Source organism: Dendrobates tinctorius, unplaced genomic scaffold (genome assembly GCF_039654945.1).
Source record: "Dendrobates tinctorius isolate UK_male_01 unplaced genomic scaffold, ASM3965494v1 ptg000360l, whole genome shotgun sequence".
NCBI lineage: Eukaryota > Metazoa > Chordata > Amphibia > Anura > Dendrobatidae > Dendrobates > Dendrobates tinctorius.
The window spans coordinates 4097334-4113662 of NW_027362026.1; the positions used below are offsets into that span (position 1 = coordinate 4097334).

Consider the following 16329-nt stretch of genomic DNA (forward strand, 5'->3'; position numbering starts at 1 on the left):
GCGATGAACAGTGGGGGAGCCGGTTGGAGGTAAGTATCAGACATAGCGATATCGCTAGCAATATCGCTGCTACGTCACAAAATCAGTGACGTTACATCGATATTGCTAGCGATATCGCTATGTGTAACGGGGGCTTTACTCTCCTGCTGATAAAATTCGGATTGCATTAAAACTACAGCACACAGTATAAGTGATATATTGCTGGAATCAAGGCTTTATGCCCTCCTCTATTATGCTACTCATTTTAAATAGCAAAAACCTGCTGACGGATTCCCTTTAAGGTCCCCATACACAATATATGTCCGTTGGCCAAATACTTTGATTATTCGGCTGACAGCTATCTTGTCCAGCTCTCTAATACACAAGAGAACTCTGTCCATTTTTTCTTACCTAGACTAGGAGGTATGTAGTAACGAAGCCTTCATCGATTTAGATCACTACACTACATTAGATTACCTGGACTTTAAGTATTGCCACTTAGACCACCAGGGATATAGAAACTAACATTTGTCTCAGACCTAGATTATCACGGCTGTAGAAACTAACATTTTCATTGACTTCGACCCTCATGGATGTAGAGATTAACCACTGAACTACTTATATTATAAATCTGTTTATGCCATGTGACAATGTATATGCAAAAAAAAAAAGGGGCCCGCACAACTTTAGCATTAATTTACTGTACAGGTTCATAAATACGCTATGTGGCCAATATGCCTATATCACTGTTGCTGCAAACCTTAAAAATATAAGGTACTTAAGTAGCGCTTTTTGATCAAAGAGTACAAAAGCGCTCAAGTTGTACCTAAATCAGGATTGTCCCCATCACTTAGGTCCTACCTCTCCATTTGCCAAACAAGACTTCATCTGATTGGCGAAGTGATAGACAAGCAGGTGTAGCTCACAATTAAAACCTTGTATGGGAAGGATATGTACAGAAGATGAGGCCTGGTTTGGCACATGGAGAAGTAGGATTGATAGGGACTAGTGATGGGCGAACCCGAGTGGTGAAGTTCAGGGTCAGTACCGGCCACCGTACACCGACTTCTCCCGGATGTCTGTGTTACCGTTTGGGTTTGGTAGCCCGAATAAAGCTTGTTGAAAGGCTGTAGCACAGCCAAACAACAAGCACTTCTGGAGTGGGCACTTCCGACCGAGCGCAGCATTTAAAAAAAAATAAATAAATAAAATAAAAAATGTGCAGCCCTCAGCTGTCTGCCTCATCTAGGGTGGTTATCAAAAATAGAGGGGACCCCCACACAGTTTTTTTTTTTTAATTATTGACAAAATTAAAAAAAAAAAAAAAAAAAAAAACCAGCATTGAGTCCCATTCAAGGTCAAGAAGACAGTTGTGGCTGGTATTCTTAAGCCCCCATCACACACAGCGATCTCGAGTCACAAATTTTGTGACGCAACAGCGATCTCACCAGTGATCTCACCAGTGAGATCGCGGTGTGTGACAGGTATCAGCAACCGGCCCCCTGCCGGGTAACGCTGATCATGCTGGAATGGCCCGGACTTTCTTGGGATCGTTGGTCTCCCGCTGGCCAGCACGCATCGCAACGTGTGGCAGGCGGGAGACCAGCGATCAGTGAGATGGTATCCAAGGTAAACAGAGGGTTTCTAAGCATGCTGATGCAGGGAGCTGGTAACCAAGGTAAACAGTGGGTTTCTAAGCACGCTGATGCAGGGAGCAGGTAACCAAGGTAAACAGAGGGTTTCTAAGCACGCTGATGCAGGGAGCTGGTAACCAAGGTAAACAGAGGGTTTCTAAGCACGCTGATGCAGGGAGCTGGTAACCAAGGTAAACAGTGGGTTTCTAAGTGCTGCGCGGTTCTTAGAAACACGCTGTTTACCTTGGTTACCAACTCCCTGCACCAGCACGCTGGTAACTAAGGTACACAGCGTCACGAGCGCTCGTCGTCGCTGGTGCTGATCGCTGGTGAAGCTGCCTGTTTGGCAGCTCACCAGCGATAATGTAGCGACACACCAGCGATCCTGACAAGATCATATCGCTGTCGGGATCGCTGGTGAGTCGCTATGTGTGAGGAGGCCCTTAGGATGGGAAGGTCCATGGATACATGGCCTTCACCAGCCTAAAAATAGACCACAGCCACGCCAGAAATGGCACATCTATTGGCTCTTCCTGCTTACCTGGTGCTTTGGCAAGCGGGGTAATATTTTGCGGTTGATGTCAGCTGTGTAATGTCTGCTCACATCAAGTCCAGGGGTTAGTAATGGAGAGTCTAAAAGACATCCCCATTTCTAACCCTGTAGCTAAAAGCAACACACACAACTCCTCCTGTAATTGTAAAAAGCAATGCCGACCTGCTAACGGGAGAGAGGTACTGCCCTTTTTATCTGTAGGTTTGATGTCCTTGAAGGGCGGATTCTCTCTCTCCGTGGTGCCACCATGGGGGGCGGGGGAGAAAAATAAAAACCTAAAAAGGGGTCTGCCACAAATCCATTCCACGTAGATCCCAGACTCTACTATATCCAGATGCAGAGTCTGGGACAGCGTGGGAACCGCTAAATGTTCGGGGCCCCCATTCACTTCAATGGGGTTCAGATACCCAAACTTTTTTTTTTTTTTTTTTAGAAAATTCAGCCGAACCTGACTGACCAAAACATCCACAGGTCCGCCCATTCCCAATAGGGACCATCCATATTCAGCTACACCTTGATGTGTTTGGATGGCTTTTTGATCAAAACACACCAAGTACCGTACCTTACGTTTTGAATGTGTGCAAGAATAGTGGAGTTCATGTATTCATTAAATTGCAGTGTGCCAATGCATAGTGTAAGTAAAGGACTGTATATGCATGTTTTTACTTTAAATCCAATTATTTATGTCATATTCAGACATTTGTTTGGTGCGGTTCAGGTCCTAAACATCGCTTGCTTAATATACATTTGGGTAAAAGCCCCAAGACACATTAATACAGATTTTATTATGTAGTTAGTTAATCTACAAGTAAGGTGGGTAGTGAATTTTTAACTTGTGATCTTACATCTGTTTATAGGAAAAACCAGTGTTCTGGTTCAAACAAAGCAGAAATGAAAATGTTTAACAAGATAAAGGAAGTGCTAGGAAATTTTGCAGCCATCAAGTCAATTCGAAACACTGCATGCTCACACATGGCCACCTAAAGTTACTTAGAAACCAGCTTCTGAAGTTTCCAGATACTATATTACTACTGACTTTATCAGGGTGCGTGCTCGGAAGATAATTGTCTATGATTACAACAATTGTGCGTTTAGTCATGGGGATCCCAAACAAGAACTAAAGGCGTTTTCCCACTTTGCAACATCTACAAGCCTACAGGCTGAAAAAATTTGAAATGCTAAGTACAGCAATGCTCATGCCCTCTCCAGCTCTAGTGAAGCCTCTGCAAAACTGTTCCTGCTGACTATATGTTGCTGTGGGGAAGTCATGACTTCAGTGAATACGAGCTCTGCAACCACTCACACTGATCCTGGAAAAGGGTTTTTTTCGGTCTTGCTCTCGTCACATTGTGCCCCTTGGCAGTAAAGAAACAAACTGGGCGTATGCCACAGAACTTCTGTGATGGAGAGGAAAAACAAAATGCTCACAGACTAGTTCTGTGATAAAAAGTTGTTTGAAAGGAAAATTTGCAAAATAAATACTGGGGACCATAACTTTAGAATTAAGGGTGACCGGAAAAAAAAATAAAATAAAAAAAAAACACTGTTCCAGAATCAGTATAACAGCAGCAATTGGTGGTAGCCTGTTTAAATTGTTTTTAGCAAAGGATCCTCCTCTAAGCTTCACAGGAACATTTAAAACATCTGAAATAGAAAATTAATAACGAGGAACACTTTAAAAATATTTCTACCCATATTTATGCAAAATTGCTGTCTGTATCAAAAACCTACAACAAATTAGAACGATTGAAGTCAAAGATATCATTTAAAAAGAGAAGTTTATTTAATATAATACACCAGTAAAAAATGTATATTAAAAGATACCAATATATAAATGAATAAGTCAGGTATCCAAAGACTGAAGGACACAGGTAAAACAAAAAGTCCCATAAAACACACTGATAGCACAACAATCCGAAAAGAGAAATCAAATTCTTTGAAACTAATAGACCATATAGTAAACACATGAATACACTTTTGAAAGGCAGCTAGTAAGTTGGCTGCTCAAAAACCTACTCTAAAAAGGTATCCTATTAAAGTGAACCTGTCAGCAGGATTGTGCACAGTAGCCTATAGACAGTGTCAGTTCGGCGCCGTTCTACTGATTACAATGACACCTTGGTTGATGAAATCCGTCTTGTGGTTGTTGTGCAAACTTTATTTTCAGTTTTGAGTTAATGATATGCTCGTGTTCTGGGGCAGGCCTGTGTGTGTGTGTGTGTGTGTGGGTTTACACAGTGAGTATTATATACCGTATATATCTTGGGGGAAAAAAACCCTTCAGAAATTTGTAGTCCTTCTGCCTCAGGCTATGATCTCGGCAACCTGCTTTGTAAAAACCTGAGGTGCCGAAACAAGATCAAAAGGAAGAGCACGAAACTGGAAGTGGTAGCACCTGTCTTATTTTTATCGCAAACTGAAGAAACCTTTCAGAGGTTTGATTGGGACATGGTAGTACAGTTTTTTAGGTCTATTGTACACATTACTGCATTCCTGTCTACTAGGGGAATGGTAGTCTTTAGAGACTTTATTCTGAACCTCTTGTATCTCACCCACTGGTTTAGGGGCTTCAGGTTTATTATGGAGCGATTTTTGCCTGACTGCTTTTTTATTGTGAATAGAGTCGAATAGTGACCTTGACCCCATTCTGCCTGGGGAACTGGAATCACTACGTTTAACCTTAGCAGATCCATTCCATCTACCCATATTGGGGAGTCGAAGGTTCCTAAAACTCTAGGGAATACCCCTGAGATATGGTGTTTAAGACCCACGGATTCTGAGATATGAGTCCCCAAGAATTGGAAAACTGCCTGAGGCGACCTCCTACTGGTATGGTGTCATTACTTCCTGATCCTTGACCCGGACTCGAAGTGCATGGGTGCGGCACTACTTTTACCCCTTTAGGGTCCCCCCCGATACTCCTGTCTCTGGGAAGGGCGAGGTCTCTGAAAGGGATAGTATCTTTTTGATCTTTCCTCAGGAAACCCTTTCCTCTTATCAGTGGCATTTTCTAGATTATCTAGAATCGGCCCAAGCACCCTTAACCCTGAAAAAGGTATGGCACGCAACATATTCTTAGATTGATAATCGCCCGACCAGGTCTTCATCCTTATGGTTCTATGAGCCGCATTACATAAAGTTATTTCGGGCTGCAAATCGCACAGATTTCACAGAAACGTCTGCCAAGAACCCCGTTGCGAGTCTCAAAAGGGGAAGGCCTTCTAGCATGTTACCCCCCCTAGGAGTCTTCCCTTTAATCTGATCCTCCAGTTGATTGATCCACAAGTGCATGGATCTAGTAACTGATGTGGCAGCTATATTGTCTTGCATAACTGCTGCCGATGCCTCCCAAGCCCTCTTAAGGAGACCGGCCGCCTTTCTGTCCATGGGCTCTCTGAGGCCAGAAGAGTCTTCAAAGGGAATTGAAGTCTTCGATACCCTAGCCGCTTTTCTGCATCCTCCCACTCTTCTAGAATCATCGCCCAGATGTGGTCATCCACAGGGAAAGCTTGGCAAATCTGTGCCCTCAGGCCCCCGAACATCTCGTCCTGAACCGACTGAGGCTTCTGGGTTCCCTCAATCTGCATTTTTCTAACAGCTCGCAGTAGTTTGTGTCCTCTGAAGAAAGTAGCTCTTTCCCTCTTCTGGAGGTTCAGAGATAATTTCTCCCTCTTCTTCAAGGTCCGAGCTAATCGACTGGACCTCTTCATCTAAGGACTGTTCCATCTCCCATCTTGATATTTTGGGACAGGGCCCCTGCTGGGGTGACTGGGCCGGTAGCAGCCTGAGATGGATGCCTGGATCTCCTCTCTAACCATACTGCACATTTCTGATAAGAAGGAAACCTGTTCGCCCTTGATAACCTTAAGGGTGCATCCTTAACATAGTTGCTTAGCCCATGCCTCTGGCAATCTGAGCAGATGAGACACTTTCTGGACTTCCCGAGGAATTACCAGTTTCTTAAGAGCCAGAGTGACAGATCCTGTATTCTCCTAATGTAAAGCAGAGGAAAGATTCACCAATCCCTGCTTTAATAGTCTTAAATAAGCCGTGCCCCTTAGTCCACTGACAATCATTAGTGATTCAGTGTGAATATTGGTCCTCCAGGACTCCTCCATGCGGCTCTCTATCGCAGCCTGCCCCGACCAAGGTAGTCTCAGAAGTACTACCTTTTCCTTTTTATGTGCGTCACCCGTATCCTCTGAATTCCCTCAGCGGTATGCCGGCTCTGCCGTTTGACGTCACAGGAAGTGCCCTTCTCACTTCCGGAGTCCCTTGTGTTCCAGCGTGGAACGCACCCGGAAGTCGTCATAGGCGGCGTCCGGAAGTGACACGGGCGGTCTTCAGCCAGGAGTGGAAGCAGAGAGCCCCCACTGGGAGTGAAGCAGCTCCAGGAGCCTCCGCTCAACAGGAAATTGGCTGAGGAACCCCCCTTCGGGGTTGTCGGCCCTGGACCTCTAGACAGGGGGAAGGAGAAGATGGACCCCCAATCCCCCTGAGCACGCACAAGGTAATCATGGAAGTGCCCAAGCTCACTCTGCTCTTCCACGACCTCTCTCGTGTCGGTCCTTACACGTCTTTTAACCTCTCGTCTGTTTCCTGTCCCTATAAGCATGGAAGGACATCCTCCATGGTGCTGTCAGGAAGGACGTCCTGGAAAAAAAAAAAATCATTTTTTGAGGAAAAAAGATGATCTTTTTGGCCCCCAAGGGTAACAAAAGAAATTGGACCCCAAATAGTTTTTGTACGATTTGTGCTGAGTACGCTGATACCCCATATGTGGGGGTAAAATCACTGTTTGGGCACATGGCAGAGCTCAGAAGGGAAGGAGCACCAGATTTTAGGCTAAATGTCCACAGCATTTCCGTAACTCCCTGCCATGGGTAAAATGCATGCGGAATTCGCATGCATTTTCCCGCAAAACACAAGCATTTTGCAAGCGTTTTTAGCTTGCAGAATGCTAGCGCTTTTCCAAGCGAATTGAAGCATCGCTTGGAAAAGTGATTGACAGTGCTTGACAAGTGTAACCAACTTTTCACTATTGATGCTGCCTATGCAGCGCCTATAGTAAAAGATAGAATGTTAAAAATATTATAAAAAAAAAAAAAAAAAAAAAAATAGAGATATACTTACCCTCTGTCGGCCCCAGGAGTTGTCCCGGCCTTCATGGCGCTGCCGGCAACTTCCGTTCCCAGGGATGTCTTGCGACAATCATCTCTGATGACGTAGCATCACACGAGACCGCTACGTCATCAGAGGTCATTCGCGCAATGCATCCCTGGGAACAGAAGATGCTGGCAGCGTGGCTGAGAGTCGGGAGGACTCTGGGGACAGACAGAGGGTAAGCATATCCCTATTTATTTTAATTCTATTTTTTACAGGAATATGGCACCCAGGGCATGGAGGAGAGTCTCCTCTCCTCCAGACCCTGGGTACCAGCCGCACATGAAGTGCTCACTTTAGGCATGGTGGGCATAGCCACATGCGTAAAGTGAGCGTTTCAATGCAATGCTATGGCAGTAGAATCGCCGCGATTCCGCAGAAATAATGGACATACTGCGTATTTTACCGCTATGCGATTCCGTAGCAGAAAAATCTGCAGCATGGGCACAACTGCGGAATCTCATAGGATTACATGGGGATGCATTTTATTAGCGTTTAAGCGCTTCCGCTGCGGCAAAAACGCAGCAGAAACGCATTAAAAATGCAACGTGGGCACACAGCCTTAATGTTATGGTTTGCAGGTGCCATGACCCACTGAGAGAGCCCATGAGGTGCTAAAACAGCAGAACCCCCCCATAAGTCACCCCATTTGACGAACTACACCTCTTAATTCATCTAGGGGTGCTTGATCATATTGACACCATGGGTATGTCACAGAATTTTATACCATTGGGAAGTCAGGACAAAACCTTTTTACCACCAAAATTTTGTTTTAGTCAAAGGTTTTACATTTTCACACAAGAACTGGGTAAAAATGGCAACAAAATTTGTCCCACAATTTCTACTGAACGTGGTAATACCCCATATGTGGCTGTACAGTGCTACCTAGCTATGCAGAGAGACTCGGGAGGAACAGAGCACTATTTGCCTATTCAAGTGAATGGGTCTGTGCACATGTCAGTGCGTTTCCACGGACCGTGGGCAAAACATGCTGACACGTCCGTTTTTGATGTCAGCACTGGCCACAAAACAACCAGCACACGTGCATACGCATAACACACATGGATGTCATCCATGTGACACGCATCGGCGCCGGGGAAGAAGTGTTACAGTAAGCGCTGTTCCCCGGCGCCAGGTGCTGAACATGGATCTCATCATTCTCCCCCGCTTGTGCCGATCGCCGGCAGAGCATGGGAGAATGATGAGAGCAGTGTTCAGCACCCGACGACGGGGAGCAGCGCTTACTGTAACGCTTCTTCCCTGGCGCCTGTCCTTGAGGTACCGATGCGGCACATGTATGCCGCATGTACTACATGCACTGACATCTCTGGTATCGGAAATATCAGGATGTGTGAAAGAGGCATTATAGTGGGTTTTTCTGTTTGGCTGCTGTCACACACTAAAAGACACTTTTTATTGCAAAAAATAGTTTTTGCATCACCATATTTTGAGAGCTATAATTTTTCCATATTTTGGCCCCCAGTGTCATGTGAGGTCTTGTTTTTTGCGGGACGAGTTGACATTTTTATTGGTGCCATTTTCAGGCACATGACATTTTTTGATTGCTTTTTATTCCGATTTTGGGGAGGCAGAACAAAAACCAGCAATTCATGAATTTTTTCGGCTTAGTACGATTACAGCGATACCTCATTTATTTTTTTTTTATGTTTTGGCGCTTTTATACAATAAACACTATTTTATATAAAAAATAATTATTTTGCATCGCTTTATTCTGAGACCTATAACTTTATTTTTCCGGTGAAGGGAGCGCTAAGGGGGCTTGTTTTTTGCGGGACAAGATGACTTTCAGTGGTGCCATGTTTATTTATATCCGCCTTTTTGATCGCGTTATTCCACTTTTTGTTCAGTGGTATGATGATAAAGCATTGTTTTTTGCCTTTTTATAAAGGGGTTAAAGAGTGTGACAGTTTTATAGGTCGAGTCATTAAAAGGCAGCGATGCCAAATAAGTGTACTTTTATTATTTAGATTGTTTTTTCATTCAAATATTTATTTAATGATAGAATATTGATTTTTAGTACTGTATTCAATTTTTTTTTCTTCACTTTATTCTAACTTTAACACTTTGTCCCCCACTATGGGACAATCTTTTTTCAGGCTGATCGCTTCTATAGCATGCAGATGAAGCAGCACCTGCATGCTATAGAAACCTGTCAGCACTGAACAACGTGCACTGACACAGACTTCCTGACATGCACTGCGCATGACCAGGAAGTTTCTTAGCTCTGGTAACCCGGATGTCATCATGACGACATTGGGTTACCATGGCAGCGATCGGGACCCTGTGTCATGCCGTGGGGTCTCTGATCCAAAGGCAGCGGGCTTTCAGCCCTCTGCCTGCTCCCACAATGCTGCGATCGTGTTTGATAGCAGAATCTCGGGGGGTTAAACTGCCGGGAACGGTCTGTGAGCACTCCTGGGACTTAGTGCCGGGTGTCAGCTGTGAGAATCAGCTGACACCCGGACGCACATGACCCGTTTGCGCGGCCGATCGCTGAGATGTACTATTCCGTCCATGGCCAAATTGGCCCAGGGCACATGGACGGAATAGGATGTCTGATGTCAGAAAGGGGTTAAAAATGGAGATGGCTGGGCCTGTGCAGTAGCAGCCCTCGATGACACGATAGCTGTTACTGCGCAGGCGCCATTTTCAAATGGATTGGTTTTTTTTGTTTTTTTTTAAGGAAATTCAGTATTTCCTCAAACAAATATGTACATAATTAATTACATATGCGATCAGACTGCACGCCGGCGCCACTGCCAGCACCTGCCTGCAGAAAGTCCCCCCTCCACCAAGATCTATATAATATTTATTATGTAAACTAGGGGGCAGGTCACTGAGGGATCGATGATCTGTGAGAAGCCATACAGATGAATACTTAAGCAGAGCACCACATGAAGACCCCACAGGCCGCCCAGAGCACGGGCATATCATTAAAGGGGGTTTTACACATAGCGATATCGCTAGCAATATCGCTAAAACGTCACTGGTTTTGTGACGTTACAGCGATATTGCTAGCGATATCACTATGTGTGATACTTACCTCCGACCGGCTCCCCCGCTGTCCATCGCTGATCGCGCGAGATTGGGCGGCTCCATTTCTCGTCGTCTGCTTCCTGCTGGGCTTCCTGCTGTGTGAGACGAGCGACGCGTGGAGGTGGGCGGGAGGACATAAGGATCGCTGTGTGTGAAAGGTGAGTATTGTGCGCTGCGTCGCTGCTGCATCGCTGTGAGATCTTTCTGTATGAAAGCTCACTAGCGATCATTTAGCGATGCACCAGCGATCCTGACCGGGTCGGATCGCCGGTCGGATCGCTGGTGCATCGCTAAATGTAAAAGGGCCTTAACTCAAAACTGAAAAAGATTAAACAACCACAAGACAGATTTCATCACCCAAGGTATCATTGTAATCAGTATAACGGCACCGACCTGACAATGTCTGTAGATTACTGTGCACAATCCTGCTGACAGGTGCCCTTTAAGGAATTTAAGTGACAAAGGGGGCTGATGAAAGAACACCCCCTATTTGTAAATACAAAAATAATTAGCACTACATAGGCCACATTTCTGAAACTGTATGGCGCTTTCTTGGTACAAAAAAAAATAAATAAAATTTCGGAGCAGCAGGAATAAATGAAGCGCAAATCTGCCTACTTTTAACCTAGTGACAGAAGCAATAAACATTTAAAAAAAATAAATAAAAAAAAATCGAAGAAACAAACAGAAAATCCACAGTCCTGATAGTCCTTATTTTTCTGTGACTGCTGGGTGAGCTGTAATTTTGATTATTTGATGTATATGTGAATTTATGATCCCCTTTCATTCCATTTTTGTGGATATCAGCAATTCAGCAGGTTCTCACCCCCATGTTCACCATACAGAATAAATAATGCATTTTTTATTGCATCAGTAGTCATGGACGTTGATACCAATTATGTATAATTATTTTTTCAGATCAAACGATTTCAGTTGGAGGAGTGTTTTATTTAGTTTTATGATTAGCACTGTGTACTTACTGCACATGTAGCAGAATGTTGTGAACGTGTATTCGTTCCCAAGTGCAAACATCACTAAAATTAAAGGAATGGTGTTTAGTACAAAGACAGCAAAAGAAAAAAAAATGTAAACAAAATATTCAAGTGATCAATGAATGAATGTGAAAATGTGTGAGGCTTAAAGAAAAATCTTTTTCAGTCATATTGGACTGTTAGCAACAACCAGCTTATCTCATTCTTTGACTTACAATGTGCTGACATCCTGGACGTGACTCTCTACAGTATAAAAGATCTGTTAGAAAAAAATAACTGGAATTAGCCATAGAAAGTTTCAGTCCACGTAACAATCCTCAACTTATTCCAGGAACCTTTGGGAAGACCAGAGAAAGCTGAGAACATATTGTACGCTCTTCACTCGGGCATGGATCTCTTTTCATTTTATAGTTCTTACCCTCCCTTAATTCCAAAAGCCAAACATTTTTATTTTTGAGCCGACAGTATTATGAGAGCTTTTTTTATTATTATTATTTTTTTTTTATCAATCACCACCATTTTGGGGTGATTATTGCATTGCATGAGCTTTTGCAGCAGCTAAAAACAAAACAAACAAAAAAAAACAAAAAACAGAATTCTGGCATCCAACATTCGTTTTTTTCTTTTTTAAAAAGTCACATTTCCTCCTTCCAATTTTCATTATATTTTGTAGTTCCCTTAAGGGGCTTGAACCTGCGATCATCTGATCATGTGTGCTGCATACAGAAATATTGCAGTATACCGAATAGTGAAAATCATGGCCTCCTATGAACGCAAGACACACGCTGGCTTTCATAGAAGTGACAGCATGACAGCAGCAGACTCCCGGCTGTCATGCAGGAGAGAGGGGCAATGACATGGGGGTAGAACAGCGCACCTCTCAGGATTTACACTGTAAATGCAACTGCCACAGATACCAGGTGCGGCTGTTAGAGGCGGATGATGGTTGAATAATAGCCATCATCTGCTGGCAAAGAAGAGGCGCATGCATCAATATTATGGAGACAGCATTGGACATATCACTGCATCCAATGGCGATAAAAGGTTATAGGGATTGTCTTGTTTTAGTGTCCCAAGCGACTGATCAGTAAAATTTGCATTAATTAGTCCTGGCCTCCGGATCCTGAGCTATGTCTATTGGTTGCAAGACTGCCAGCGCATGCTGTGAAGTGCTCTGCTGAAGTAACATTGTCAAGTCACATGGTGCCGTGCCTCCAAAACACCGCCCTGTTGAAGGAAAATCAGTACAACCACCCTACATTTTTACTTGGTTGGCAGTCTTTTGGAGAAGTCTACAGTCTGACAGAGATTCCAAGGAATGAGCTATAAAGTGCAAAGCAGAGGAGCGCAGTTTCCTGTATGGAGATGAGACTACAGACCCACCACCATTGTGCTCCAAGGTAACAAGCAGGAGGAGTCACCAGGCCTAACCCCAACAATGGATCAGAGCAACTTCACTCTACTGAACTGCCACTTTAGAAAGCAAAACAAGGAAACAGGACAACCCTCATCAGCTTTTCCAAAACTGATGGCAATCAACCTTGGACCATATTCTTTGCTTTTCTGAATATGATAGCCAAGATTTCAACTAGATCGTTAAAAGAACTCACTCACGCCAAATGACTAGACCTGTCATGTTAGGGATGTACTTGGCAAATGAGGTTCAATATGCAGAAATGTAAAGTCATGCACATGGCATTAATATTCAGGAATCATGAGTTCTAGAAGAGAAAAACTAGGCAAGTCCCTTTTACAGAAGGATCTGTGTGTACTTGTAGATCAGAAACTAAATCACACCCATAATTTCTTATTAAATATCATGTTACGCCATGATAAAAAACATGACCACCCCATAATGGGGTGCTCATGTTTTTAACCCCTTAAGCCCCAAGGGTGGTTTGCACGTTCATGACCGGGCCAATTTTTACAATTCTGACCACTGTCCCTTTATGAGGTAATAACTCTGAAACGCTTCCATGGATCCCGGTGATTCTGACATTGTTTTCTCGTGACATATTGTACTTCATGTTAGTGGTAAAATTTCATTTAAATAACTTGTGTTTGTGAGAAAAAAACGGAAATTTGGCGAAAATTTTGAAAATTTCACAATTTTCCAACTTTGAATTTTTATGCCCTTAAATCACAGAGATACGGCACACAAAAAACTTGATAAGTAACATTTCTCACATGTTTACTTTACATCAGCACAATTTTGGAACCAAAAATTTTTTTTGTTAGGAAGTTATAAGGGTTAAAAATTGACCAGCGATTTCTCATTTTTGCAACACCATTTTATTTTTACGGACCACATCACATTTGAAGCCACTTTGAGGGGTCTATATGATAGAAAATACCCAAAAGTGACACCATTCTAAAAACTACACCCCTTAAGGTGCTCAAAACCACATTCAAGAAGTTTATTAACCCTTTAGGTGCGTCACAGGAATTTTTTGAATATTTAAAAAAAAAAAAAAAAAAAAAATAATGAACATTTAACTTTTTTTCACAAAAAAATACTTCAGGTACAATTTTTTTTATTTTACCAAGGGTAACAGGAGAAATTGGACTGCAAAATTTATTGTGCAATTTGTCCTGAGTACGCTGATACCTGATATGTGGGGGGCAACCACTGTTTCGGCGCATGGCTGAGCTCAGAAGGGAAGGAGCGCCATTTGACTTTTTCAATGCAAAATTGGCTGGAATTCAGATCGGACGCCATGTCACGTTTGGAGAGCCCCTGATGTACCTAAACAGTGGAAACCCCCCACAAGTGACCCCATTTTGGAAACTAGACCCCCCAAGGAACTTATCTAGATATGTGGTGAGAACTTTGAACCCACAAGGGCTTCACAGAAGTTTATAACGTACAGCGGTACAATTAAAAAATCATTTTTTCCACAAAAATGATCTTTTCACCCACAATTTTTATTTTCCCAAGGGTAACAGGACCCTAAAAGTTATTGTGCAATTTGTCCTGAGTACGCCGATATCCCACATGTGAGGGTAAACCACTATTTGGACGCATGGCAGAGCTCGGAAGGGAAGCAGCGCCATTTGACGTTTTTGGCTGGAATTGAGATCGGACACCATGTCGCGATTGGAAAACCCCTGATGTACCTAAACAGTGGAAACTCCCCACAAATGACCCCATTTTGGAAACTAGACCCCCCAAGGAACTTATCTAGATGTGTGGTGAGCACTTTGACCCCTCCAGTGCTTCACAGAAGTTTATAACGCCCGGGCGTGAAAATAAAAAAATCGTATTTTTTCCACAAACATGATCTTTTAGTCACCAATTTTTTTTATTTTCCCAAGGGTCCCAGGAGAAATTGGACCCCAAAAGGTGTTGTCCAATTTGTCCTGAGTACGCTGATACCCCATATGTGGGAGAAAACTACTGTATGGGCACACGTCGGGTCTCGGAAGGGAAGTAGTGACGTTTTGGAATGCAGACTTTGATGGAATGGTCTGCGGGTGTCATGTTGCTTTTGGAGAGCCCCTGATGTACCTAAACAGTGGAAACTCCCCACAAATGACCCCATTTTGGAAACTAGACCCCCCCAAGGAACTTCTCTAGATGTGTGGTGAGCACTTTGAACCCCCAAGTGCTTCACAGAAGTTAATAACGCCCGGGCGTGAAAATAAAAAAAATCATTTTTTTCGACAAAAATGATATTTTTGCTCCCAATTTTTTATTTTCCTAAGGGTAACAGGAGAAATTAGACCCCAAAAGTTGTTTTGCAATGTCCTGAGTAGGCTGATACCCCATATGTGGGGGTAAAACACTGTTTGGGCGCAAGGCAGAGCTTGGAAGGGAAGGACCACCATTTGACTTTTTCAACTCAGAATTGGCTGGAATTGAGATCAGACGCCATGTTGCATTTGGAGAGCCCCTGATGTGCCCAAACAGTGGAAACCCCCAATTCTAACTCCATCCCTAACCCCAACACACCCCTAACCCTAGCCCTAACCCTAACGGGAAAATGGAAATAAATACATTTTCTTTTAATTTTATTATTTATGGCGGGTTTTTATGTTTGGCCGCTGTCACACGCTAAAAGACGCTTTTTATTGTAAAAATAGTTTTTGCATCACCACATATTGAGAGCTATAATTTTTCTGTATTTTGACCCACCGAGTCATGTGGGGTCTTATTTTTTGCGGGACGAGTTGACGTTTTTATTGGTACCATTTTCGGGCACGTGACATTTTTTGATCGCTTTTTATTCCGATTTTTGGGACACAGAATGAACAAAAACCAGCGTTTCATGAATTTCTTTTGGGGGGGGGGGGGGTGCATTTACACCGTTCCGCGTGCGATAAAATTGATAAAGCCCTTTTATTCTTCGGGTCAGTACGGTTACAGCGATACCTCATTTAGGTTTTTTTTGTTTTGTCGGTTTTATGCAATGAAAACTATTTTATATAAAAAATAATTATTTTTGCATCGCTTAATTCTGCGAGCTATAACTTTTTTATTTTTTCGCTGATGATGCTGTATGGCAGCTCGTTTTTTGCGGGACAAGATGACGTTTTCAGCGGTACCATGGATATTTATATGCGTCTTTTTGATCACGCGTTATTGCACTTTTTGTTCGGCGGTATGATAAATCATTTTTTGCTTCGTTTTTTATTTTTATTTTTTAAGGGGTTCGCTAATGGGACAGTTTTATAGGGCAGGTCGTTACAGACGCGGCGATACCAAACATGTGTACTTTTATTGTTTAATGAATTTATTGGGGGAATATTTTTTTTTTTTTCTTTTGGCGATTTTTTTTAAAATTATTTTAACACTTTTTTTTTTACCTTTATTACATTGTCCCAGGTGGGACATCACTGTCCTGTGACAGATCGCTGATCTGTCACATCACAGATCAGCGATCTGTCACAGGCAGTGCAGCAGGCTTCCTCGTGCCTGCGCTTTGCAGGCACTGAGGAAGCCGGCTCCCTG

At 43.2% G+C, this 16329-nt stretch overlaps 1 protein-coding gene across 4 annotated transcripts in view; it reads right to left on the reverse strand.

The window, feature by feature from the left end:
- Nucleotides 1–16329, reverse strand: part of TMEM106A (transmembrane protein 106A) — a 43996-nt gene that overhangs the window by 2636 nt on the left and 25031 nt on the right. For 3 of the 4 annotated variants that reach the window (XM_073562624.1, XM_073562625.1, XM_073562626.1), the window contains exons 6-7: nucleotides 11594–11637; nucleotides 11367–11420 (exon numbers count right to left, since the gene is read on the reverse strand). The exons of the other annotated variant lie outside the window; for it this stretch is intronic. In XM_073562624.1, the coding sequence (XP_073418725.1) occupies nucleotides 11367–11420; nucleotides 11594–11637 (98 nt within the window). The remainder of the gene's footprint in view (nucleotides 1–11366; nucleotides 11421–11593; nucleotides 11638–16329) is intronic. 4 annotated transcript variants of the gene reach the window in all.